General features: G+C 35.7%; 1 protein-coding gene across 1 annotated transcript in view; it reads left to right on the top strand.

Moving 5' to 3' along the window:
- Positions 1–25,598, top strand: part of LOC150084631 (lysosomal-trafficking regulator-like) — a 686,318-nt gene that overhangs the window by 78,932 nt on the left and 581,788 nt on the right. Inside the window, exons 8-9 of the mRNA XM_090376308.1 lie at positions 9,236–9,394; positions 16,461–16,593. Of these exons, the coding sequence (XP_090232434.1) occupies positions 9,236–9,394; positions 16,461–16,593 (292 nt within the window). The remainder of the gene's footprint in view (positions 1–9,235; positions 9,395–16,460; positions 16,594–25,598) is intronic.

Here is a 25,598-nt window from a genome sequence, read left to right as displayed (position 1 = left end):
AAGAGCAAGATCTTGCAGGTGGCTAGTTTTGAGGTGCAGCAATTTGCAGAATTGACTTCTTTCTTGGTAAGAGTATTCGTGTTGTTCCCTTTACTAATCTCATTGCCCTTTGCACCTGTTGCAAAAAATCTGCCGACCGGGTGTGTAAAGTGCCTGCCTGGCAACTCAGAGGTCGTGGGTTTGAATCCCGCCTTGGGCTTGGATCAGAGTAGAAAATGCAAAAACCTTGGGAGGTGCAATATGGCCACAGAAGCTGATGCACCAACAACTAACAAAAAAAAAAAAAAAAAAAGAAAAAAAAAAAGCAACAAATCCATATCCTTCCTAAAATGAGGCTAGAGGCTATACATTTATGTAGTACTCAAGATGTGCCCTATACAACATCACTGCTGAGAAAAAATTCCTATATATCATTAACAAAGTCCCATGTGCTGTCCTGACAGCCTTTCTGCACTGCTTAGAGAAATTTGTGTCTGACTGCATAATACATCCTGGTTTTTTCATTCTCTACTACTCTGAGTGTGGTACCACATAGTTGATATCTTATTCAATTCCTTGCACTTGTCAATGTTAAATTTCAATTGCCAACTGTGAAGTTTTTCTTGGTCTTTCTACAGTAGTACACCTTGATTCCTATCATTAACTACCCTTGCCAACCTTTGTATCATCAATGAACTTAGACAGTAAGTTTGATATGGCTTCATCGATTGTTGTTAATAATTACCATAAACAGTAATGGTCAAGCACCGGAACCCTGAGCGACTCCTAATGATATTAATCCAGAAAGTGCAGTGTGCCTATTTATAACCACTCTGTCTTCTGCCAGTCGACCATCCCGTTATCCATAGCAGTAACTTGTCCCTAAAGTCACACTGCTCCAATTTGTACATCTGCCTTTGTGCATTAGTGTCAAAATTTTACTGAAATCTGAGTATATGATGTCAAAATTATTTTTTGTTTCCAGTACAGCTTTTTTGTTACCAAGTCATAGTAGCTAATTCACTGGTTGGCATAAATTTCCTCCCTGAAATAATTTTGACAGATCCTTGTAGGAAATGTATTCAAAAATCAGATATGTGCTTAAAAAGTTCACATCACCCTCAGTTTTCAAATATTGCAGGTTAATGACCGAAAACCATGACCTCTCATTAAAGCTTCATCTCCTACATTCCCATTTAGACTTTTTTCCTGAAATCTTGGGAGCAGTCTCCAATGAATGCAGTGAAAGGTTTCACCAAGATATTTCTCAAATCAGAAAAAAAGATACTAGGGGAAAATGGAGTCCAAATATGTTGGCCAACTACTGTTGGAATCTCGTACGGGAGACACCAATGGACAATTATAAAAGGCAAAACACGACAAAATAAGTGTTCTGTTACCAGATAACCATTTTTGTAAATAGTATAAGGTTAATAGACCCATTGTTCAATATTTAGTACTGTATGTAAAGTTTTCTTAAAATATATGAAATCTTTTTTACTAGAAACCTTTTGACTTTAATCCCTTAAAATTGACCTCTCATTAAAGCTTGGTGGTGGGTGTTACAGCAGTATGGTTGCCCTCAGATTGAGCAATGTCAATTTCCTTCAATTGAGCAATGTCAAATCTACAAGGATCACCTGGAAGTTTAACAGGATGCAACATGCTTTTTTTTTTTTTTTTGCTGACCAGTGTAATTAGGTCAATGCAATTGGTCAGAAAGATCTCTCCTTAACAGATCCGTGTGATTTCCATTTGAATTTCTGTCAAGATGATGATTCTTCAATACTCTTAACTTCCATTCCATTATTTGTAGGAATAGAAGTCAAGCTTACCATTCTGTAATTATTCACTTTGCTCTTTGATCCCCTTTGTGAATAGGAGAGATATTTGCACATCTCCAATCCAAAGATACTCCCTCCCTCCATGAATCTAGAGATCTTTTTATAATTGCATCCAAGGGTTTTCCTACATCTTTTGTTGTTTCTTTTGTTATAATTGGATAAATTTCATCAGCAGCTGGTGTCTTATTTAGTATTAGCTTTCTCTTTTTCTTTCATCTCAGTTATCAAAAAATCATTTAGCTCTCCATAACTTGGTATACTTCTGGGATTCCTACCCCTAAAAACTCCGGCCGACCGGGCTAGCCGAGTGGGTAAAGCACCTGCCCGGCAACCCAAAGGTCGCGGGTTCGATTCCCGCCTCGGGCTTGGATCAAAGTACTGCAAAAACCTTGGGAGGTGCAATATGGCCACAGAAGCCGATGCGCCAACAACTACCAAATCAAATCAACCTAAAAACTCCTTCATCCATGAACGTAGATACAAAATATTTTATTCAGTTTGTCAGCAGCCTGAACAGGATCATGAATAGTTATGCATTCTTATGGAGTGGGCCAGTGTGGTTAATTTTTTTGTTATAGTGTTAACATAAGCAAAGAATTCTTTGCTACTTCTGTTAATATTCTTAGCCAAAGACTTCTCATAATCCCCTCAATAACTTGACTAGTTTTTACTTTCTGCAGGCTTTGTAATCTGAAGCCACTGTGAGGAAAAACAGAAAAATGACAGTTTACCATAAGTTTTATTGAAACTCTTATGGTAAGAGCTTGTAAAAGTACTATTACTTTTGTTAATTGATTAGGATATGTGTGATATGATTGTGTTGTTATGCAAACTGAAGTAAAATTGTATAAGGTTATGCCCAAAATGTTCCATTCCTGATATATATATATTTTTTATTGCTAACTAACTATTCATGTAATTTCTTTTATGTATATGTGAAGCAGACATTTCCAAAATTCATGCAAATCCTTGCATATTCATTCCTTTTACATCAAGTGGAGCACTTTTTCAATACATCTTTTTTTTTTTTGTAGCAACTTGTTTTAGTTGGTATCAGTCTGGTCATATTTTAAGCATCAACTTTAATATCTAGAATAATGGAAATGGTGTCATCGTTAAGTGAATTTTTCAGGTCAGTACAAATTCTATGCAGAGTTTCCTTTTTTCTGACGTTGGATTGTGCAGAACCGACCTAACACAACTTTCTTTTTCCCAACTCAGTCAAAATTGAGTGAAGATTTGGAAAAAACTGTTTTTGCTTATATCTACTGTTATATCTTCTACTGTTATACCACGTATTCTACTGTATTACCAAATCTAAACTTGGTAATTGAGTTTGTAAAAATTCCTGGATCTTGTTAACATTTTTGTTGGAATATGTGGTGAAAGAGCGGCCTGACCTGGGATAATTTTTGACTCACTTCATCCATCCAAAAAATGACCACGAGAACATGAAAGCTTCATTGCTAGCTTCTTGCAACAGGTTATGTGCCTTTGCAGCTTTGTCCAGCTGCTGTCAAAATTGTTCACTTTTTGATGCCACCTTTATTTTCAGTCTCTTATGAACACAAGTGTTAAAAATTCATTTTTTATATTAAAAACATATTTTTAATTATTTTTTTAAAATACCTCACCATGCAATGTTTTATTGTTTCCCTTATTTGTATAAAATTCCCAAGTATGTACAGCTGTAAAAATATGTTTTGTTAAATCTGTGGTTAATTTTTTCCATAAGCATTGACTTACTGACAAGCACAGACAATCAATTTAATTCCACACAAACAAGATTTCTTCTCTTCTTCAAGAGGAGTGTTTCCATTTACAATGGGTTTCCTCAGCCTACAAGTTATTTCTTGTTAGGAATTTTTTCCTGCCATAAAGTGCGGTTCAAGGTGTCTTGGTCGGTTAAGCCTTGGGCTGTCATGCACTCCCGTACTCCCTCCATCCATGTCCTCCTAGTCTTCCTCTTCTCCTTCTTCCAGGAGGTATCCATTCCAGGATAGCCTTTAGATATCTGTTTTCTTGCATCCGTTTTTCATGTCCATCCCATGTTAGACGCTTTTCTTTGTCTTTCTGTCAATAGTCTTTCTGACTTCCATTTTTTCCCTTATGTCTTCATTCCATTTTCTGTCTCTTCTAGAAGTTCCTGCTGAGCGTCTCCAAAAATCCATTTCTGTGGAGAGCAATTTGTTTTCCGCTCGCCTATTCAATGTCCATGTTTCTGCTCCATACAATAGAAGACTGTACAATCGTTTGAAATATAAGTTTCTTTGTTTTATTTAGGATATTTTTGCTCCACAGAACAGAGTTTAACATGCCGATAACCTTTCTGCCATCTGTAATTCTCTTATTGATCTTTGCTTGGGATGATCCATCACTTTATAAGATTGATCCCAAATATTTGAATTTATCGACTTGTTTGATTTTAAAACCTGCAATATTTAGAACATGTCCTGGCCCTGAAGACAACATTTCAGTCTTGCTAAAATTGATTTTTAGACCCCCATTGTTTATATTCCTCAAACAATTGACAACATGCATACTTTGCATCTTCTAAGTCTTGTGCTATCACCACCTGATCATCTGCAAAAAGTAAATTGTGAATATAGGTGTTCTTATTAATCGGCAATCCCATTTTATTACATTTTTTTGACCAGGATCTTAGGCAGATGTCAATATAAATTTTGAAAAGTGTTGGTGACATGCAACAACCTTGTAATAAGCCTTTTGAAGTGGAATTTAGGTGACAAAGCTGATCCCACTTTAATTCTGCATCTATTACACAAGATTTCCACAAACAAGATTTTTGCTGCCAATATAACTAGTCATATAGCTCATCAGCCACATGACAAGTTATAACAGAGCCTAAATTGAAACTTACTGTTGTTTGTTGTTATGTGTGAGAAATTGATTGAATTTCTCTGTAGTATATTATTAAAATTAAAATATCATGCATGTATGTTGATAAAAGATTGCACCTTGTTCTTATGATTCCTTAAGAAGAATATTTATTTTTTTTAATTCTGAAACAGAAAATATTTTTCTGCGAAGAATATTCGTTGATATTCTCTAATACTAAAATGACAATATTTTCTCTGACTCAGTTTATTGTCACTTGTTTATATTTAACAAATTGAACTGTTATTTACATTTTTGATCACCAGATTTTAAGGAGTTTATTGTAGTTAGTTTTCCTTTAGGCAGAAAGCTGTTACTCATTGTAATAGATTACTCCCTGGGTAGTTTGAAGCCAGGTCTTATGGAAATTTGATAGCTGGCTGGATATGGTAGAGGGGGAAATAGAGTATTGCTTTTTTTCACCTTTTTAGTTGCACAAAAGCTTCTAGCTGCCTTATACTGTATAATCAATACTTATACTTTATTTTTGTATCTGTAAAGTTAATTGCCCCAAATTCATCATGTGGACAATTCATCATGCCCACAGTTCATGTGGACAGTTCATAGCCCACAATTCATTGTCTGTCTAGAAATACTAAAAAGAAATATTTTAATTGAAATTAACATTTTTATTTAATTCAGACAGATATTTTTATTGTTACTCTAATATTGTTAACAGTATTAGAGTAATAATAGAAATTGAAATAAAACTATTTTAATAGGAAATGTTATGAGATATACCTCAAATATAATCAATAATATTGTTTGTATCACAGTTTTCCACAATTTTTCTCACTTGTTCAGCACAGCCACGATATTTTTTCTTTTGTTTTTTTGATCCATATCCACTTACATATTGTTCAAAATGCACTTAATTTAAGCTTAGTTCTTTCTTAATACATTTGAAGTTCAGATTTCATGTGGAAATTGTGGCAATCATTGTTGCTGCCTTTTGTCAGGATTCCCCAACCCATGTACATTTTGAAGTAATCGACAACTTCTTGAGCTTCTGGAGGAAAGATCGCACAATAGCTCAAACACATACACTACTGTATGTGCTGATACAAAAGCTATCCCTGCCAAAAATGTGGAGATTTAAAGCCAAATTTGCATCCGTTTCATCATCAGCGATTTTCAATCCGCTGCAGGATGAAGGCCTCTCCAGCAACTTTCCAGTTCCTTCTGTTTTGTGCAATGGCCATCCATTTACTACCCACAAACTCGTGAATTTCATCTATCATCTCCGCGTTGTCTTCCAGGTTTTCTCTTAGCTCCTCTTGGGTACCATTCTGTTATTTTCTTAGTCCATCTGTCATCATGTCTTCGAGCTATGTGTCCTGCCCAAGACCATTTTAGTTCTTTAGTTCTGATAAGAATGTTCTTTACTTGAGTTTGCTGCCTAATCCATGTGCAACTTATCCTTAATATCATTCTGTACAAATTGGAGCAGAATGATATTAAGGATAAGTTGCTACAATGGATAAAAGGATGGTTGAGTGGGAGAAGACAGAGGGTGGTAATCAATGGGTGCTGCTCTTCGTGGACTAATGTTATTAGTGGAGTCACACAGGGTTCGGTGTTGGGTCCACTGTTGTTTTATATATTTATCAATGATATTGATGAAAGTATATCAGGCTTAGTATCAAAGTTTGCAGATGATACAAAGGTTAGCAGGGTTGTTAATGACAGTGTGTTACTGCAGCAGGATCTAGAAAATTTGGGCAGATGGGTTAAGAAGTGGCAACTGAAGTTTAACATTGAAAAATGCAAAGTACTGCATATGGGTAGAAGTAACTCCAGAGAAACATACAAACTGTGTGGTACTACACTTAAGGAGGTAGGAAATGAAAAAGACCTGGGAGTAATTGTGCAGTCAGATATGAAGTTTTCTGAGCAATTCCGACAGGCTGCCAGGGCAGCTCATGGGGTGTTGTCAATGATATACAGGAATTTTGCTAGCAGGGAAAAGGAGGTGATTGTCCCTCTGTATAAGGCAATGGTCAGGCCACACCCTGAGTACTGCGTGCATGTCTGGAGGCCTCATTTTAGGAAGGATGTAGATTTGCTTGAACGTGTACAGAGAAGGGCAACAAGATTGGTGAGGGGAATGAAGGGATCCTCTTAAGGAGAGGCTTAAGTTCTGCAAATTGCAGCAGCTGGAGACTAGGCACTTGCGAGGTGATCTGATTGAGGTGTATATAAGGCCTTGAGTGGGTTGAGCACGCTGAATTCTGATGGGATTCTTCCACTTGTTCAGATTACGAACCTAAGGGGGCATAAATTGAAATTGAGGGGAGGACAGATGTAGAATAGATGTGGAAATTTGCCTTTAACCAGTGGGTGGTTAATTGCTGGAACAAACTTCCATCTGTCATTGTGGAAGTTGATAGGTTAAATAAATTTAAAGAGGAACTGGACAAATATTTAGAGGGAATAGTTTTGTATTATTTTTTGGCTGATGCTGCATAAGCTCATACGCTTGCTTTCTTGCATCACATGCCACTACTACTCGGTTTAAAAATGTTTCCCCATAAGCAGAAGAATGAAATATTTATAAATTCTGAAATAGTACTTAAAAATGATGTTAACTTATGAATCATTTTTATTTCTGTAGTTAATATTTCATACCCTTAGGTCATTTCCCCTTCTAAGAAGCTTTCCCGTGGAAGAAGTTCTAAACCTCCAGTCCCTTGTAAAACTTCTTATCCGGGTTCTACTATATATATAATGTATTCTTATTTAGTATGCACAGGTACCTAAAAATTTATAATTTGATTGAATTTTCATATTTGTAATTTATTTTTCTGCTTATAACTTATACTGTAATTTGATATACTGTATAGTGGAAGAGGCCTATGTGCTCCGGATTCATATTATTAAAACGAAAATTATGGTTCCTCAGAGTGGTTTAATATACTTAGAACATACATATTAAACCGTTCTTTGTATGTATGTTCTAAGTATATTAAACTGCTCTGAGGAACCATAATTTTCGTTTTAATAATTGATATACTGTGTATATTTATAATTTACTTTAATTAAATATAATACATATTAATAATCATAATTTTTACTTAATGGCATGAAAAACTCTATTTGTGTGCAGTTCATTGGAAGTTCTCTTGCAGTGATTTAATATGTTAAATTCTAGTTTAGTAAAGGAATAGTTTAATGAATATCAACATTCATTAGAAAAAGTGCATATTATTGTATGCATTTATGGCATCCGATGTTTTATTTAATTTTTTTGCGGTATTGTTATATCTATGGTATTTAAAGTGGTCAATGTTGATAAAAAGTTTTGTTACGCTACTACAATTTCTTCTGATAACATAACTTTAATATTATTTAAGCATATAGGCTTTGCAGGTATGTACTTCTCTAACATATTATATGAAATTCTGGCCTGGGACACATTTAATTCCTTTCATTATGTTTTTTTGGGAGAATTATATTTGCTTAGTGTATTTTAATTTTACATAATACTGTATTGGAATGCATATATCATGTATTCTTATAAAGCAGTGTTTCCCAGGTGTTTCAATATCACTTTCTTTTTCTTCTGGATCCCTTTTGGCTTTGAAAAATAACCATGGAACCTCACATTCTAGCTTACTTAAATACGGTGTGCCCTGATGATAGGTATCCAAAATTAAAAATTTAAATCTCAGAACTGATTTATTATATGTTTAGAATCTAGCCTTTTCAGACTGACACAAAAAATAGCTGAATGAACTGACACTATTTGAGTATACAATCAATTGTACTTCATAGGTTACTAGAATGAAGATTGGTGTTGTTTTTTCATCTCACAAAGTCCTTTAAAGTCCTGATTGTAGACAACTGAATTCTCATGTTGGGCACAACATCCAGTCTAACAATATTTAGATTTTGTTTAAAAAAAATAAGTAAAATTCAAAGTAGCCATTACAGAAATCGTCCGATACTCCGTGATTCCTTTCGGATCCACGGAGTACATTTTGGGAACCACTGGTTATGGCACGATACAGATATTCATTTCTAATCATGAACTTACTGTACATTACTATGACTACCATCCATTCAGTATTTATCAATATCTATGTGTTTTAGTGTATATATCTCAGGTAATATTAGTTAAGGAAGATTTGCTTATTTCCTTCAATTTTTCAGGGGACATTCAAATTTATTGTGTTTATTTTAGAAAGGGTTGCACATTGATGGTATGTCATACACTGGCATGTTTTGGGGTCTTAATTTGTCTTCAGGTTTTGTATTTTATATGACAATTTTGTGTGAGTGGCTTGGTTTAGTTTAATTTTGGCTATATGTTATGTAATGCATAATTGAAAGTTTTTTATGGTATGTTTAATTCAGTTTTCATGCAGTTGAGATGGGTATTATTCCTCATAATTCAAAAATGAAAACATTGTATTTTAGTGGGTTGTACCAACGTGATAAATTGAGATTTTACATTATACTTTATATATAATGCTGTTAAAAATTAGAAAGTATTACAGAATATTTTACTTCAGGTTTTGACTAAAGAAAGCATTCTGAATAATGTGAAGGATGGATTTAAAGATTTTAAGGCGAGCAATATTCAGAATTATAGATTCATCTTTGAGATGCTCCTTCATTGCTCATTAAATGGTCTTCACCCAGAAGATAGGCAATTGCCCTCCTTTGAAAAGGTAAGTTTTGTAGAATGAATATTTATATAATGTAAGGTATGATATTCAAATGAATGCTTAGTTTAATTTTAAACTATACAGTGCTTCACTAAATAAGCATTAAAAAGGCAGAATTATAGTTTAATTCTGCCTTTTTAATGCTTATTGAGTTTTTGCCAGACTCAACTCACAGTAAAACATCTTATTCTTGATTGCCCATTATATTTAAGAGAACGACAAACAACTTTCTTTTCACATCTATGTTCCTCTAATCAACTTACTTTCGGAGACCGACCAGATATAAATTCTTGGAGACCGACCAGATATAAATGATCTCTTTACCTTCCTGAGAACAATAAACAAATTCCATCTAATCTAAATCCACCTGTTTATCAAACCTGTACAAATAATATTGTAATAGGTGCATTGTGGCCTTAGTAGCCCTTGCACCAATAAATCAAAACAACAACAACAACAGATATTATCAGCTCATTTACTAATCTTAATAATAAGAAGAAAAAACACTAGACACACTACTGAAATCTGTTCTACTGTGTGTGTGTGTGTGTGGTTAAAACTGTGGGTTCTATGAAATTACTGCTATGAGATTTAGATATTGACTTCTGATAAAGATAGAACGTAAAGAAGATGAATGAAAATTGAGAATTCAATAGAATTCATCTAACACTCTCCTTTTAGAACACCACAAGAGGCATTGAGTAGAGTATATTGGGTATAATAGGAGGTGGTTTATCAAGATCATCAGCACAAGGGATAGAAGAAAAGTAGATCACTAATGAATCATCTTTGTCTTTAGCTAAGAAGGAAATAGAGCCACTAGGTTGTAACAGAGTTGGGAGTATACTAAAGTATAAAGCATGTGTCTGATGAATGGCAGCATCTGGAATGTCAGTTCAACTCTGGAATGTTTTGCTTTGGTGATAGAGGATATGCCTGTAGGTACAAAAACAGAACTACACATGAAAGAAACCATTTCAAGTTAAATTAGGGATTCAAATTGAAGGCAATTTTGTTTAGAGTTAAGTTGGGAGTATACTGGACAGAAGTTGCAGCCAATACCATTTGGCAAGAGACCAGAATGCTTGACTACTGTTTGGACAAGAATAAAGTTTTCTACTTTTAGCCTATTCAAAATCTAGTTTTAATTGATTAGTGACTGTTTTACAATTGTTTTGAGCTTATATGTAGGCTGAAACGGAGATTTGGATGCAAGCCAATTTGCAATATGCAACATTCTTATATTGAACAGCCTTTGCATATTTATTAGGCGCCTTCATAGCCGGGTGGGCAGGAGCAGCAGTGCATAGCACACGTTTCTTGATTAGACCGGGGTTCGAGCCCGTGACCACCAAATACGGAGGATGCAGAAAGGTCAGGGAACGACCACCGGATATCCCGGAGCAATATGGCCTTAGTTGCTAATGCTCCTAAAAACCAAATATCAACAACAACAGCATATTTATTGAGAAACCAAGACATACATAAAGGACAAGATTTTAAGGTAAAAGGTGAAGTAAAGGATTTTGTTTCTATAAAAATAATTTCAGTGACATGATCTGAGCAAACATTGGATCAGAATATTTAAAACAATAATACTACCATTTTATATTCGCAAGGATGCAAAATGGAATGATGTCATTTGGAAATATAGAATGCTAAATGATACAAGGCTGAGAATAACCGTGTATGTGTGTGTGCACGCGCCAAGCTAACTCTGGCATGACCACCAGGTCAGAGTAGTTTACAATAAATCCCGAATGCAATCATTAATCATATTTAGGTTGCATGAGCTTGAACCACAGCCCATTCAAAGAGCCTGCACTACTTCACTCTTGCTTATGACCACTCAGGTATGTCGGGTTATGATATGAGATGCTTAGAGGACCACTAATATTGACTGTGTACTTTGAAGGGTTGTTTGTGAGAAAAAGATCAAGATTGTTGGATGTGGTGTGATTAGGATTATCTGGTATTTTGGTAGGTTAAAAAAAAAGGAAAGTCCATATTAGGGTGTTATCCAAGAACAGCCTAATCTACCCACATGTATTATGTACAACAATTGCAAAAAACTTGAGTCCATGAATAAAAGCCCTGCTATTCTCCAGTATAGCTATGTTTTCACTCTCACAGTTTCTTGTATCATTAATGGGATTGAAACCCAGGCCTCTGCCACTTATTGTGGGGGAGGATGGCGATTATAACTATCCCCCCCAACACTGAGCTATCTGTATGGATTGTTTTGGTAGGTAAATGAACAGTCTGTGTGAGGTCATTAGTAATTGCAAAAGCCTCGGCATCTTGATCAGCTAGGTTCATGTAACTAGAAAAATCAAGCCGGTTCTGTTATGAAAATTATAATTGCAAGGAGAATGATCTTACTATTACGAAAGAATGACAGGAGAAAGTAGAGTTTCAAAGAAAGGAAATCAAAGAGTTCCAAGTGATTAGTAGAGTTGGGAGAATGTTAGTGGAGATTATAAATGATTAGAATTCAAATTAGGAAGTCTCAAGGAATATTACAGCAGACATAAGCATGAATACTACCTTTATAGCAAAAGCAGTCTTAGAGTAAATAACATTGAACAAAGTTTTGGTCAGATGTTGTTTCAGGCATAAAAGTAAGTTTACTTTATAGATTTTGGGGTGCTAAACACTGAAATAGGGCTTAAAATGGAAAATTGTACAATGGCAGATTATACGAGGTACTTTTTATTTATAGCAGTAAGATGTAGCCAATAACATTTCTGTATCAAACATGGGACTTTTTTGCCTTTTGCTTGTATTTGACTTCGGAAGCATTCCCTTTCACCATCCAACAATGTGGCACTCTATTTGCTTTTGTATCTTTGTTCTGTCACTTCGATGTCTTGATGGAAGCTCTCACCATGTTTGTTGTTGACAGTTTGGCAGAAAGAAATCCAGGTGTGTGAGTGCAAGAAGTGCTTGGGTGCAACATGTCAATGACATGTTGCATCCAAGCACTTCTTCGTGTATATCAAGTTGATGCTCATCATTGTCTTCATCAGTGTACAGAAAAACAGTCGGGTGGTTCAGGTAGTACTTCACCGTGAGGCACTGGACGAATTGCAGATAGTATATTTGAGTGTATCATTGTCCACTGTTTTTTTTCATTGTCATCCCCTTTCTAATAGGAAGCACCATACAAAAGTAACAGTATGGATGCGATTTGTTGGCTCCCTGCATATCATGGGCACTGCAAAAGGCATAAAATGTCCCTTTCAATTCACCCATGCACCAAGTTTTGATGAATAAGTAGTGCAGCATATGTGTGGAGCCCAGTTCTTGTCCTGGTTGCCTACTTTACACAATAAGTAGTGTTTTTTTATGACTCGAGTTAAGGGATGCTTTCTTGAAGCTAACATGACTTCTCCACATAGGTAACAGAAGTCATCCAAACTATTCACATAATTATGGAACATATTGATCTTACACGACACAAATATTGAAAAAAGTAGGAATATCATAGAGAACAACCGTTAACTGAGAACAAATCACCCAGCACCCTGTATTGGAGAATTACTGCAACAGAGTTGAAGATGCATTTCAGGCAACAACAACAACAACTTAGCACATGATGCAGAGCAAGGTGACAGTTGCCGATCACATGATAAGAGTGTGGCCGACCGGGCTAGCCGAGTGTGTAAAGTACCTGCCCGGCAACCCAAAGGTCGCGGGTTCGATTCCCGCCTCGGGCTTGGATCAAAGTACTGCAAAAACCTTGGGAGGTGCAATATGGCCACAGAAGCCGATGCGGCAACAACTACCAAATCAAAAAAAAAAAAAAAAAAAAAAAGATAAGAGTGTGGTGGTACCAAAACTGTGGGGGCTGCCATGCATTTTGCTGAGAGCCGTAGTTGATAATATAGAGTAACTCGCTAATATGAGACCCCAACTGTAATTCAAATCATGAGCCAATTGACAAATTTTAATGTGATTTTCGTGTTCAGCAGCATGAAATTAATCAAGATTGAGTATTTTCGCTTTTAACATTTTACGTGTTGACCAGTGTAATTAGGGTAACACAACTAAGATCAATATTGGTTGAGGCAACTGATAATTTTAATTCTGTCATTTGGGCTGGACTGCTGTAGATGGAAACAGACATCATTGAGATTGGTATTGAGGTCATATATATTTATGAAATGAATCGGGAAATTGTTAGGAGCTTTAGTTTTTTTTTTTTCAGGTAAGGCTATTAGTTTGGTTAGTTGTGATGCACTCAGTAGTATAGTAAAAGTAGAGGGGATGAGGGGAGATGTATGCATTATTTAACAAATTATTTAATGAAATTTTATATGGCACACAGCAAGAGTATACCCAGGTCCTCGACATAGTGAGTCTTCAACCACATGTCCTGAATACACACTACTCAGATTTCCTCCAGTCACTAGCTAGCAAATTAGAGCTGGGTGAAATTATACAGTAGCTAATTTGAATATCTTCTAGAGTTACCAGTCTGGTGGTCTTTATAATGGTTGGCCTGCAACCATTTTAGAGTTGTACCCTTGAAATATGCAGAATATTGGATCTCGCTGTGATTCCATCACAACCCCAAAAGTTATTACCCATACTGCATGGTGGAAGAGATGAGGGTTGCCAGAGCAGAGTTTTACACTGGACTAAACATGGGTTTCATCACTTAAGACATCCGATAAGCCAAGTGGTAGTATTTTACTGGATGGTGAGCATCATCTACTACTTTAGTATTGCCTGTCAACACTGTGGGACAGCATTCCTTTGTGTGATGTGGATGCCACACCTTGACCCTTGTTAATGTTGGTTTGGTACTCACCTCCAGTATAATTGGTAAATGTTTAGGCCTTAGTCAGGATTAATAAAATTTCCATTATCAGAAGGTGCAAGTAGAAGATTTGGATGTCACAGAACGACCTGACTTCACTAAAATTGTATCCACTAGCAGGCTCTAGCCTGAAGTACCTGGCTAAGTGTCAGTGACAAGCCTGAATGAATCATATTACAAGTTTGAATAACATATTATATATACAGTGTGGATATTAAATAACAAGACTGTTCATGCAGGCACTACACACCAAGCACCATTTGTGAAACAAAGGCAGTTCACCTTTACCTTGATCAACCTTTCCTTAGTAGTTGTCTGCCAAGTCATGTTCCAACACATTAATTCACTTTGCAGCGAGATGGATTTTCATTACCTTGTGTTTTTGCAGTTTGCTGGAAAAATGAGAGACAAAAGAATTGAACAATGAATCAACCTGAAATTTTTAACAAAACTAAAGAAAACACAAACTAAAGGTTATGAGTTATTACATCAAGTTTATGGGGAAGATACTATGTTAAGAGCTTGTGTGTTTGAATGGCATCAAGATTTTTTGAAGGAAGAGAAAATGTGGAAGATGATTAATGACCAGGCCATCCAGTATACATGAACACTGATTAAAATGGGTAAGTACACTGATTACAAGTAATTGTCATTTAAGCATTAGAATGGTTGCAGCACAATTCAGTAGAAACAAAGAAACTGCCAGATAAATTAACTGAAAATGTTTTTTTTAGGAGCATTAGCAGCTAAGGCCATATTGCTCTGGGGACATGCGGCGGTCATTCACTGACCTGTCCGCATCCTCCGTATTTGGTGGGCAGAGGCTCGAACCCCGGTCTAATCAAGAAGCGTGTGCTATGCACTGCTGCTCCTGCCCACCTGGCTACGGAGGCACCTGACTGAAAGTGTGTGCAAAGATGGTGCTAAAAAATTTTGAATGAAGAATGAGAGGACTCCAAGTTGTTTTGGGAAAAAATGAAAAAAATCCAGACTTTCTCAGTACTGTAATTATTTGTGACGAAAGTTGGTTGTTCCAGTACAACCCAGAAACTAAAAAACAGTCAATTCTCCAGCCAAAAAAACAAAGAATGTCAAAATTAAAAATGAAAACCATACTTTGTTTTCTTTGATATTAAAGGAAGTATTATGGCTGAATATACATCCCACCAAATTAGATTGTCAATCAAACATACTACATTTAAGTTCTAACAAGGCTGTGTCAGTACCAAATGAAAGTTATGAGTTGTTACGTCAAGTTTATTAGGCCAAGAGCCTGCATGTTTGAATGGCATAAAAGATTTTTAGAAGGAAGAGAGAGAGAGAGAGAGAGAGAGAGAGAGAGAGAGAGAGAGAGAGAGAGAGAGAGAGAGAGAGATATTGTGGAAGATGGTGAATGACCAGATCATCTGGAATCCTTGAGAACTGATGAAAATGTGGACCGGATAAGGACATCAATTAGAAGTGATTGTCATTTAAGAATTAGAATGTTTGTCAGAACTCAGTATAGACAAAGAAATAGTCAGAGAGATTTTAACTGAAAATTTAGGCATGAGTAAAGGGTGTGTCAAGGTGGTAAAAATTTTCAATGAAGGTCAAAGAATGAGAAGACTTGAGACTTAATACAAGAATGTGAAAATCAGAACTGAAAACTATGCTTGTTGTTTTCTTTGACATTAAAGGAATTATTATGGCTGAATATGTCACATCAAATCACTGTCAATGAAACATAATATATTGAAGTGCTGACAAGGCTGTGTGAAAAAATTCGAAGGATGAGACCAGAATTGTGGAAGCATGGTTGGATAAACACAATGTGCTCTCTGTTCACCAGTTTCTGGCTAAAAAATAAATCCCTGTTGTGGGAACATGCATTCTTCTTGCCAGATCTAGCCCCATGTGACTTTTTTCTCTTTTCTTTTGGGAATCCGTTTTCAGTCCATTGAAGACATTCAGAAAAAAATTACCAAAGTGGTAGAAGGACTTATGGAAGATGATTTCCAGAAATATGTCTGTGCTTGGATCAAACATTGAATAGTGTATGCAAACCCAAGGAAATTATTTTGAAGGGGGATACCTTGTAAGGAATGAAATATTTCATTATATTTATTTTATTGCAACAGTCTGGTTATTTTATAGTGACCTCGAATAATAAACGTATTAGCATATACTCTTTTCATATCTGTTTACCGTTACTTTGAGGCTATGTAATTTTTTTGCTCAACCATGTTATATTTATTTTTTCAGATCTCTTTGATTTTTCTTGAAACAGAAGATTCCGAATATAACTCCTCTTCATTCTCAGATACTAGCGATGAAGAGAATGATAATGCTATGAAGTCAGCATCAGATAGTGGTTATGAAGCAGATTTAGAAATAGGTGATGTAGCATTCTTGAATTTTTTTTTTCATATTGTAGACATTAAGTGTTGACCTGGCTTCTTACACAACTGGGACTTAACTGTATCTATGTGTAGGAATATCATGTAATAGGGATGAAATTTTGCTTCAGATTTACTTGATTTGAACTGTACATTAATAACTATCTGTCATATTGCAGAAATGTTTTATTGCTGTATTGACAATCCTTTCACTTACTGTGCCTCTTCGTGCACTGTTGAGGTGCCATAAAACATCAAAGTTTATGCATGGGTAATGGTGTCCATTTCAAATAAATAGGAATATCATTCATCTGAAACCACACAAAACTAACATAAAATGCATATTATGCAAAAATATGATGATAATCTTGTGGAAGTTATAGATTGATATCTATTGGTGACACTGAACATCCATATGTTATGATCTGCTGGAATTATTTGGAAACCTTAATTTTTAAGATGGTGAAATCCTTGCAGCCATGCACTAGGTAGAGTTTGTGATCTGTAATCTGATTTTTTAATACAGAAGGAATAAAACCTGATCCTGATTGCAGAATGTTGTCTTGGTAGGATCAGGCATGCATGAGTCAGTGGTAAGTATACAAGTGGATAAATAAGTTTAAGGACGATATTGAAAGTGTGGAGGGATTCCTCTTAAGCAGGGCAAGTATATTGACTATGACTTCTGGTGTCAAGAAACAGTGAAAGAATTTGTTTGAGACTGTTGCATTATTGCCATGGTGTGCAAGATTACTATTAGTTCAGCCCATATTGTTGTGGGTGAAGTGTTTACTTGCTGGATTCCTTGGCTTCAACACACCAGAACCAAAGGAATAACGATTTATTGATTTAATGTGTCATGCTTCTTGCATGGTATGAATGCAAAGGAAGTGCTTTTTAACAACATTTAGTGACCAGGCTTGACTCTTTGGTGTACTGTTGCACACCAGAAAGCAAATGAATGAGTTTGGAATGATGCTATATGGGTTCACTTTGACTGAGTTAAGTATCCTAACATCAGCTGGGAACATGTTATTTATTCTTGGGGTCATAACGGATTAATTTTGGAATTTTATCTGGAGAGAGGAGAAATGTTAATGAATGACAAATACTATGTTGTGCTTCTGAACTATTTAAGGTTGGCAGTTGGAGAGAAACATCATGATTTGCTGTCCTCAGGTATGTGCCTGCAACATGTTAATGTTTGTCCTTCATCTCTAGTATCTGGTTCATTGTAGAACATTGCCTGTTCATTATCTGAACATTATCTGGTTCATTGTAGAACAGGTAATGTTCTACAATGAACCAGATACCGGAGATGAAGTTTGAGGTATTTCTCCATCTTTCCTATTCACCAGACCATCTCCATGTGATAGTTATCTATTTTTTGATCACTAAATGATGCATAACAAGGACATTACTCTGTCACATGAAGAGGTCAAATGGCAATACATGAATGGTTGTGGTGGGGCTCAATGGCTGAAAGGCCAAATGAACAACGGTACACAGCACTACACACACACACACACACACACACACATATATATATATATTATCCACACACTTAAATATATGGCCTCAACAGTGTTTTGTTTCACACAACAATGAAAGCAACATGGAGATGGGATAAACCCCTGATGCCATTACACACCAATACACTTTAGTTAACTTATGCCTTTCTCTTCCCACTCTCATGACCTTTCTCTTCTTAGTATTTACTCTCATGGCAAACCCATCATAACTTTCCTTTAGCCTCAACGAATTTCTGCAAACCTTCCTCTGAATCCCACCGGTATCATATCATCTTCAAATATAAATAACCTTTCACCCCCAACAATTCTCTCTCATTCATATTTCCTTTATTAAATGCTTCTTTAATCACACATATATATATATATATATATATATATATATATATTAAATGTAAAGTTTACTTATACATTGGAAAGCTGTTAGCTTGGAGGGGGTATACACAGATTAACAATACAGGAAGAGATGAAAGTGGTTCTTGCACTACATCTACTGGAGACAGACAACATCCATCTCACACCTCTTCCTATCTCTGCTCTTTTCCTTAATGACTACCCAAAAGAAAAAAGTTTGTGGTTGTAATGTCTGGTGACCATGATGGCCAGCTGACACTCGTGAACCTATTCACCTTTTAGAATATCCTGTCAAGTAAGGCATGTACCTTTTAACCATAATGAGGTAGTCCATCCTGCTGAAAGAACAATTCTGCATGATTGGGTTTCTAGTGCAGTTATGGTATGATGATGTCCCAAAATGTTCACTTATATCTCCTGTTACTGTTAGTATTGGATCTGTGTTATCAAAGAACATAGGTCCAATAATTCCAAATGTGATATTCCACTGCCCAAACAATTACTGTTTTAGTTGTTCTATTGTGGCATGGAAGTTTTCAAATGGTCATTAAACATATATGTGCCATCTGAAGGGTAGCAACAGTTATTTGAGTGACCACTGTTTGGGATATTAACATTGGACCCTGTTCAGTTAAATCTGTCACAAGTTAGCAAAGGTTGATAGCTAACTTGTGGGGGGGAGGATGTTGAAGACATACCACTTTATCCAGACAAATTCCACATTATCAGTCTTCCTGTATTGTCTGAGTATCCACTTCGTTCACCTGCTCTCAAATTCCTAGTTATCACCAAATACATATTATTTACCCACAAATAAAAATAAAAATAAAATTGGTAACTCTGCATCTATATTGTGTATTGCATACTTGCCTTTGTCTACTTGAATTTATTTGTACGTCGGAAAACTTTTAGGATGGGGGGGTGAGCAGATAGATTAATAACAGTACAGGAAGAGGTAAATGTGATTCTTGCATTGCATTTATTGGGACAAACTGCAGCCTTCAAAGGTTTCAGTGATTACAAGACCTGCTAGTGATTTCTTGTGGCAGAACGCAAATCAATGGGCTATGGTTACTACAAATAAATACAAGCGTACGTATATATTATTTGCTGATGCTATTGCGGCAGTATGGTGGTGTACCATAGAATAACAATGAAATGAGGAGACATCAAGAAACTTTGGACGGGTATAAGAATTACCAGACATGGACATATCACAGAAAATATGGTCGCTTATGATTTCCTCCAAAAGACTAAACAGGCCTGACAGTGATGAATCATGTTCGATATAATGGTGTCTATAATATTCTGTGGCAACAAATCCCATTCTTCCACCAGTGCAGACCTTAGCTCACCAAGTGATCGAGGAGTTGGCTATCAGTGTGCAATGCAATGCCCAAGGGCACCCGACATGACACTTCGATTGGATTTAAGTCTGGTGATCAAGCTGGCCATGGCAGTTGTTAGATATCCTCAGTTTCAAGATATTCCTCCACCACTTAAGCTCTATGTGCAGTGGCATTGCCATGCATGAAAAAAAAATCGACCGACCTCACTCCCTAAAAAGTCACACATAGGGTTCAAGGATTTGCTCTCAGTACCTCTGCGCAGTTATGGTACCCCCTATCAAAAACACGAAGAGGAGTGCGGTCGTTGATCATTATTCTGCTCCACATGAGAAAACCGCCTCCACCGTAAGCATCCCTTTTCTCTGATGTTGGAGGGATGGTACCACATTCCTCATTATCTCGAGATGAAATAACATGTAGAATCTGCTTGTAGACTAGAATGGGTCTCATCAGAGAACAAAGAACATGTATGTAGTACTCTATATATACATAATTACAATATAAACACACATCAACTGATTTCAGTGTCAAAATAAAAAAAAATACAAATAAAAAAATGAATACAAAAACACATTATAAATATATTGACCAATTCAAAAGATCTTCTCCAATATTTATTGTTTTAAATCATTAGCAGTAAATTTTCATTATGTTCTTGTAAGCTGCACTGTCATCTGTAGTCTTCTCTTTTTCCTCCCTTAAGTTCTAATGCACTCTGTAACACTTCAAAAGATTTGCTAATTTCTCTGGTCATTGACATAACTCTCTGGACCTCAATATCTTTGTTATCAGAATTTTCACTTTCTTCAGTAGGTTTCTCTGATGTAATTACATTGACTATATCCTTTACTGACAGATCACCTGTTATCAGAAGATTTTCATCAATTTTTACCCACATGTCAAAATGAATTACTGGTATACTCTGTTTGCACTGCACTACTGCAGTATTTATCACAACATATAGCTGAATGAATCTGGTCTTTACAAAAACAGTTTTTAATTGTTTGTTAGAAATTAAATACCAGGCACTAGCCATCATATGCACTGCATCTAATAAGTTAATTCTTTTTCTGTCTTTAGCTTGGGCATTGCTGCTCTCTTCAATTTCTGCAATAATTTTTCATTGCATTGTAGTTCTATACAGTGTTTTGTAAACCTTTACGATTTCTTGATCCGAAGGTTGCACCGTGGATGTTGTATTTGCTTGGAGAAATAAGAGTTGTATGTTCAACTGTAGATTCAGATAAGCTGTGCAGTTATCTAAGGTAAGTGCAACTTTTTGTTACTGACTTGCAATAATTCTGTCCCATTCCTTCAAACATTCAATGAAAATTTGAGACAGCATCCATGCATTTTGAGTTGCTTTATATTCAGGTGGTCCCTCTGAAGACATGCATTCTTATTTTTCCCAATTACAAAATGCTTTTTTTTTATTTTTTTTTTATTGTGCCTGTCATATTGCTCATAAGAAATAGTCACTTTCTTTCTGCTTTTTCCAGCTGTCAAATGTTCGTTTCTGAATAATGAAGTATGCTCAGGTATTGCTCTGAAATAAACACCAGTTTCATCAGTGTTGAAAATAGTCAGCACTAAATTATGTAAGACATTTTCCATCCTTTTTTGTGCTGAACCTGTGTCTGTGTGAAGTTTTTTTACACCGTGTTGTATTGCACCTGCTTAGCCACCCATCTGTAGACTTAAAATCATTTAAACCAAATTCATTTGCTTTTTTTTTTTTTTTGTATAGGATATTTCTACCAATAGGAGCATTTTTTAATCTTGCATTTGACCTGCCTCAGAAGTGCTTCTTCTGCAGGTTTATTCTTTCCACATCTTTTTCTTTTCCTGTTCACATTGTCATTCTCAGTCACTCATAATTCATCTGATTTTCTATTCATTAAAAGTTAACAAAAAATGCTGAGTTTTAATGCAGCTTCTCTCTGACTACACTTAGGTAAGGCATCGTAAGCACTTAGAATTTTTTGGTCTTTTTTGCCCAAACTTAAATCTGTAAGATTCTATTCTTGGAAAAAATAAATCACGGTTCAATTCTCAATGGACATTAATTGCAAACTAAACTGAAATCTATTTACGAAAAGCCGATAGTGGATACAGTACTGCATATATACACTGAGATCATGTGATTACTTCTGGGAAAACTTCAAATGTTTGGACAGTGTAATTAAACACCAATAACTTACCATACATAGTTGTAAAATTTTACAACAGTGGACTAGATTTCCTCATTGCCCCACTTTTACTATCAGTATAGCCTGATAACAGAAGCACCATTTTCTTGCTATTCCTGATGGCTATAGGCATGTGCCTGGGATTAGAAGATAAAAGGTACCACTTTCACATAACAAGAGATGAGGTCATAAACACTGTGGCATGGTCAGAGATGGAAATAATTGACAAATTTCTGATTTGTACGCAATATGAGAATTAGAAATACATATTTCTACTAATTTAAATGAAAACTGATAACAATAAATGGTAGTATGATCATATAAAGTGGTAGAATTTACGTATAATATAAATGGCTTTGGATTTTCATTTTTGATTATAGTAAACAGCTCATAACAATAACCAGAATTAACATCCAGAATTAACTGGCAATTAACTCACCTGTAGCTCAGGGCCAGCCTGAGCTACAGGTGAGCCGGGCAGTCGCCCAGGGCTCTGACGCTTTGGGGACATCGAAGGTTTCTGAGGCCGCATATGCTTCGTGGAAAATGAAAGATATGGAGTCCCTTTCTTTCTCTAGAGTGCAGTAAACAGTCAAAAATGCATCAGCCAGATTGTTGTGTTATAGTGACTTAATGATAATAATTAGTGTACTAATAATGCAATAAAATTTATTTACCTTGCTAACTATAAATTTATTTTTTAGATTATCCCAATGGCTACCAAAAAATTATTTGGAGCCCAAAATCGAAAAAGAATACAGTTGGTCGTCGACTTACTACCGACTTCCGTTCTGACTGACAGGTCGTAAGTCGATCTGGTTGTATGTCGCCGGCCATATATTTATTAACAGTATTTTTTAACCTTTCTAATCTTTTTATCATCTTTATGATTTATTTTTATAATCTTTTATTTTTCATTTTAAATACAGTAATGTTTTTATCTTTTACTTAGCGATACTGAATATACCTTCGTTTCTACGCCTAGGCTATCTCTCTCTCTCTATGAGGTTAAATTCAAACGTTCTCTACATTTTAATTGGTTTATTATTCATACTGTTTATAAAAAAACAAAACTACAATCTATAATTATATTGTACATAATGTACTGTAAACACAAAAATACAATCTAAAATTAATGTAAAAATTAATACAAATGAAATTTACAAAATCAATTTTCAATCTTTGCTTGTGCTGGGTTGTACATCGTCAGGGTCATGTTCTTGGGTTGAGGTAAAAAAAAAAAAGTAAAGTGCAGCCATTATCAACCCACTGCAGGATGGAAGCCTCCTCAACAATTCATGCTGAGGGAAATGGACTATAATCTTGGGTTGAGGTAGGAAATGTTTATTTATAGAGACATTATGCAAAGAAAATCTTTTTTTAAAAACGCTTAAACCACCCAGTACTAGCCTGAAAATCTTCTGTGTAATCGTCTCCGGCGCGTGATTTTAAACTGAAACAAACTTCTAGCCTTTGCTTGCACTGTGTGAAGGCTCATGGGTGTATTTTTTTGTATTAAATCTTCCATCCACATAAACAACAATTTCTCAATTTCATGGATGGGTTCCTGTCGTTGTTTGGTTAAAATTGTAGACTTAATAAGTGCAGAACCTTTCACAGCTTCCCGAATTCTTTCTTTGTCCTTAAGTATCGTCAATACCGTGGAATGTGATAACTTCAAGTCACATGCTATCGTATTCACTTTCTTTCCGCCTTCATACTGCTGGATAATTTTCATTTTACACTCTAAATCAATAGTTTTCCTTGACTTTTTAGCTGGCGTATATGTAGATGAAGTCATTTTCCTTTTACTAAACATTTTATGCGTATTTCAGTAGAATTTTAATTAATACACCACACGCAACAGATACTTGAAAGCGACTGGGTGTATGTGAGAGAGAGTGACTGGGTGTATGTGCCTGGTGCTGTCTTCAGGCCTCCCATCATCGATTAATTTATTTATTTTTTTTTTTTGTGGTCGTAAGTGCGGCCGGTCGTAAGTCGCATAGGTCGTAAGTCGACGACCAAGTGTACAAGAAAAAATATTAGAATATAAGAAGCATCCAAAACTCTTTAAATACCTGAAAGCTACCCATGTTGAATCCTCTTCCATTGTGCTTGCTGAAAACGAAGAAAACGTGGAGAATGAGATGCAAATAATGCGTGCATAATCCATCAATCATGGGGATAAAATTGTTCAAGATATTGTTGAGGTTGAATTTAATAAGGAAATAAGTTGACAGTGATAAAAATGTACGTGTAAATATCAAAATTGATATGTGCGATTTGGATTTTAACTTTAATAAAGGAGGCATTCTTGAAATAGACCTTTCCAAGCGATATGACGACATAAGTCTTTGGCCTGACAAATTATCACTTTCTGAATCTGACCATATTATAATGCTTGGTCCATGTGCTGTGAGACATGATTTTAATTTCCCAAAAGATTCTATTAATGGCAACTTCTCTGTTTCAATGTGCTATAGGAAAATTAGCTGTAAAGAAAAATATTTAAGAAGATAGTTAGTTTATTCCGAGAACATAAATGCAGTGTTTGCTTCTGCTGTAAGCCTTTTTGATGGTTTAAGTAGAAGTAGTTTAGGAAAGATGGGAATGAGTGATTGGAAACATCTGAATGAATACTTAAAATCACATGAAAACTGCCCCCTCACTTGAAATGCTGTAAAATGTGGCTTGAAACTGAGTTCCAGCTTAACAAAAATAAAATTGTAGACCAAGATATGCAAATAGCTATGAAAAATTAAAGAAGACATTGGAGAGGTGTGCTAGAAAGGTTAATAAGTATAACCCTATATTTGGACCTTCCAGCACATGACAGCACAACAAAACAAATGGCCCTCAGTCCCCAGTGGCTTTCACTCCTCCTCTTACGGCAGCGAGAGGATCATAGTGGAAGCAGAGGGTGCTAAGAATCTCTGGGTACAACCAGGCCGCCGTGCACGGAAACTGAACTTGGCCTGTTACAACATAAGATTGCTCATCGGTGAAGACAGGATATTAGAGCTGGAAAAGGAATTAGAAAATGTGAATTGGAATGTCATCGGTTTGGCTGAAACACGAAGAAGAAATGAATCACTTACAAGTTTATCAAGTGGAAATCTGCTGTACACCAATGGAAACAATGAAAGGAGCAAAGGTGGAGTTGGCTTTCTGGTCCATAAAGATATAAAAAACAACATTTTGGAATTCAAAAGTACATCACCAAGAGTGTCAAGACTACTACTCAGGATTTCTAAGAGGTACAAGCTAAAGCTTTATAATGATTTATGCACCAACATCGAGCCATAATGATGAAGAGGTTGAAGAAATGTACACCAAAATTGAGTCTTTTAGATGAGCAGAAAACTCACTATACTACGACTTCAATGTTAAGGTTGGAAAGAGACAAAACAGTGCAGAAAGGGGAACTGTAGGAAATTTTGGAATTGGTGAAAGACTTGTGGAATTTGCAGAATCTCGAGGATTGTCAGTAATGAACATTTTTTTTTTCAAGAAAAGGGTGAACAGAAAGTGGACATTGAAAAGAGCCCAAATGGATTAACAACTAATGAAATTGACTTCA

The sequence above is a fragment of the Mastigoproctus giganteus genome, chromosome 6 (genome assembly GCF_048544385.1).
Source record: "Mastigoproctus giganteus isolate SK-2022 chromosome 6, ASM4854438v1, whole genome shotgun sequence".
NCBI classification, from domain to species: Eukaryota; Metazoa; Arthropoda; class Arachnida; order Uropygi; family Thelyphonidae; genus Mastigoproctus; species Mastigoproctus giganteus.
This window is presented reverse-complemented; position numbering and strand designations above follow the sequence as displayed.